At 52.3% G+C, this 2694-nt stretch overlaps 1 protein-coding gene across 2 annotated transcripts in view; it reads right to left on the reverse strand.

Annotated features, from left to right (window-relative positions):
- The window catches only part of DPF2 (D4, zinc and double PHD fingers family 2), a 21976-nt gene extending 19573 nt beyond the window's left edge, over positions 1 to 2403 (reverse strand). For both annotated transcript variants that reach the window (XM_011942516.1, XM_011942515.1), the window contains exon 1: positions 2246 to 2403. In XM_011942516.1, coding sequence (XP_011797906.1) covers positions 2246 to 2277 — 32 coding nt within the window. In that variant the 5' untranslated portion in view covers positions 2278 to 2403. The remainder of the gene's footprint in view (positions 1 to 2245) is intronic.
- Positions 2404 to 2694: the final 291 nt, after the last annotated feature.

Genomic DNA, 2694 nt, shown 5'->3' on the forward strand with positions numbered 1-2694 from the left:
AAAAAAAAAAAAAAAAAAAATTCTTTTCCCAGGACAAGATGCAAGTCATACAAGATGAGTGGCAGGGCACAGTGGCTCACGCCTGTAATCCCAGCACTTTAGGAGGCCGAGGTGGGTGGATGACCTGAGGTTGGGAGTTCAAGACCAGCCTGGCCAACGTGATGAAACCCCATCTCTACTAAAAATACAAAAATTAGCCAGGTGTGGTGGTGGGCACCTGTAATCTCAGCTACCCAGGAGACTGAGGCAGGAAAACTGCTGGAACCCAGGAAGCGGAGGTTGCAGTGAGCCAAGATCGTGCCACTGCATTCAAGCCCAGGCCGACAACAGTGAAACTGTCTAAAAAAAGAAAAAAAAAAAGAAAAGATGAGCTAGTGGTCCTGACCTCAACGTACTCAATGTATAACATCAGCTGTCAGAAGACTACGTACACTATACTCAAGAGAAGTGCCAGAAAATTATCTCCAAATGAACTGGAAGAATGGAAGCCCCTTCTTAAAGGGATAATTCTGCAGGAGTATGTATTAATTGTGATCTGAGGCCCTGTGCAGCTAGAAATGAGGAGAGAGTTGGTTTCTCATTACTGGCATTCAGGAATTAGTGGCTGGTGATGCTCACAGTCTCTATAGTTTTTCAAAGAGAAACAAGATATCATGCTCTGTTTAAATGGGCAACTCCTCACTTATGACACAACTTGAAAGCACTGGCAACCCTATTTCCCCGAGGAAAATCCTCCAACACGAAGAGCCTCACTACGTTTAACTCTCAAAACCTAGGCAAGTCTGATACTCCTCCAGTACAATGAGAATGTTTCTTTTTATTTTTGGAGAAACCTGTGTAAAACATCCCCTTACAATGGGATGAGGGAAGTCAACAAAGACGCAGGGAAACAAAGAAAGAACATCTGAGTCAGGAAGGATAACTGGATAAATGGTAGATCAACAGTGTCATTTCTAAATTGAGAAAAATGTCAGCCTGAAGAGAGAGCTGGGGAAACTGGAGTGGGCAGATCAGAGAGAAAGACAATAGTATTGGGAGGAGGGGTGGCTGAAAGAGACAGCAGGATAGAGCAGAAAGCAACTTTAAAAAAAAAAAAAAAAACACAAGAGGAGGAAAGGCACTTAGCTTAATGGAAGTGGGAAAGCATTCTCAAAGAAAAGGCTTCAGGCAGGAGGGAGAAGCAACTTACTCTTTAAAAAGGCCCTTAGGAAGAGAGGGGCTCAGGCCACGACAAACACAGATGAGAAGCTGTGAGTCCCTTAGAACACTTACCGAACCTTTACCTCGTCACCCAGTCAAAATCCAAAAACCCCGACTGGACGGTTAGACACCAGTCCATTTTCCCACCCTTGCACCAAGCCCAACATACCCATTAAAAGAAGCTCTATTCGCCCACCGGGTATTAACCCAATCTAAAACTCATCCTGATTCTCCTGTAGGAATAAATCCAGTCAGTCCCAAAGCATCTTTAACTCACAGGAAGCAGTTCATAGGCCAGTGTCCATGGCCCCAACAGCTATTAACTTTAACTTTGCTTGAAATCTGACCAGCACAACGGTATCGCATAATAGGAAGAATGCCCACTTAGATGCCCCTTTAGGCTACTAAGCTGTCCTGAACGGCTTCGGTCCAGTCGCAGGTTTTTGATGGTTGCTACTGGAAGGCGCCAAGGCCCACTCCCCTTCTGGATCCGCTCCTCGACAAATGCTTCCCAAGAATATTTGTAGTCTTAGGTACCTGCCACCCAAGATCCTCCCAAACATCACGGGGCTGCTTGGAACTGAAACAGCCAGCCCCGCAGTGCACCCGACAGGGGCCGCCGAGCCTGTTGCTGCAGCGGACGGGACGGGGCGGGGTGGGCGGCGGGCTAGCCGTGGGGCCGCCCGGGCCTCGGCCCCGCTCCTCCGGACTGAGGCGTCTTGGGAGAGGACCGGGACGGTGAGTCTCGCGTGCAGGCTGGGCGCCATGCTCTGGAAACCGTCAGCCCCGAGGAACGCTGAGGCCACACAGCCCAGCAGAGAGGCTGCCCGTCGGGGCTCCAGTGTGCCCCCATCAGGGCCTCCACAAGTTTCCAAAGAAGCGCAACGTCTTCTCCGGAGTCTCCTATTACCCTCCCCACCAGGAGTCACAACATGGCCTTCCCGGGGATGTCCCTCTCTCCGCCTAGTCCCTTCCCCCACCGCCCCCTACTCCCAGACCCTTTACAAAACCTGCCGCCCTAGGAGAGAAAGAAACCACCACTCACAGCTTCACTACATTCTCCACCACTGCCGCCATCTTCCCTGCTCCTCTCCCTCGGGCCGGGAGGCCCCAAAGTCCGCAGCGCGCAGGCGCCGGGACCGCACCGGGGTACCAGGTTCCTCGCCCTCTGCGCAGGCGCCGTCCGGGCGCGCGCACGAGAGCGAGCACCAAAGAAAGAGCTTTAAGCCTGTATCCGGGGGCCGGGTAGGACCCCACGGGAGCCCGACGCGCAGGCGCAACCGGAGACTGGCGTGCGTCCCGGAACTTCTGTTCGAGGCCCGCCTCTTCTATTTAGAGGCGCAGGAGGCGGGGCCGGGCGCGGTGGCTCACGCCTGTAATCCCGTAATCCCAGCACTTCGGGAGGGCGAGGCGGGCGGATCACGAGATCAGACGATCGAGACCATCCTGGCTAACACGGTGAAACCCCATCGCTACTAAAAATACAAAAAATTA

This window comes from Colobus angolensis, unplaced genomic scaffold (assembly GCF_000951035.1).
Source record: "Colobus angolensis palliatus isolate OR3802 unplaced genomic scaffold, Cang.pa_1.0 Scaffold21, whole genome shotgun sequence".
Lineage (NCBI taxonomy): Eukaryota > Metazoa > Chordata > Mammalia > Primates > Cercopithecidae > Colobus > Colobus angolensis.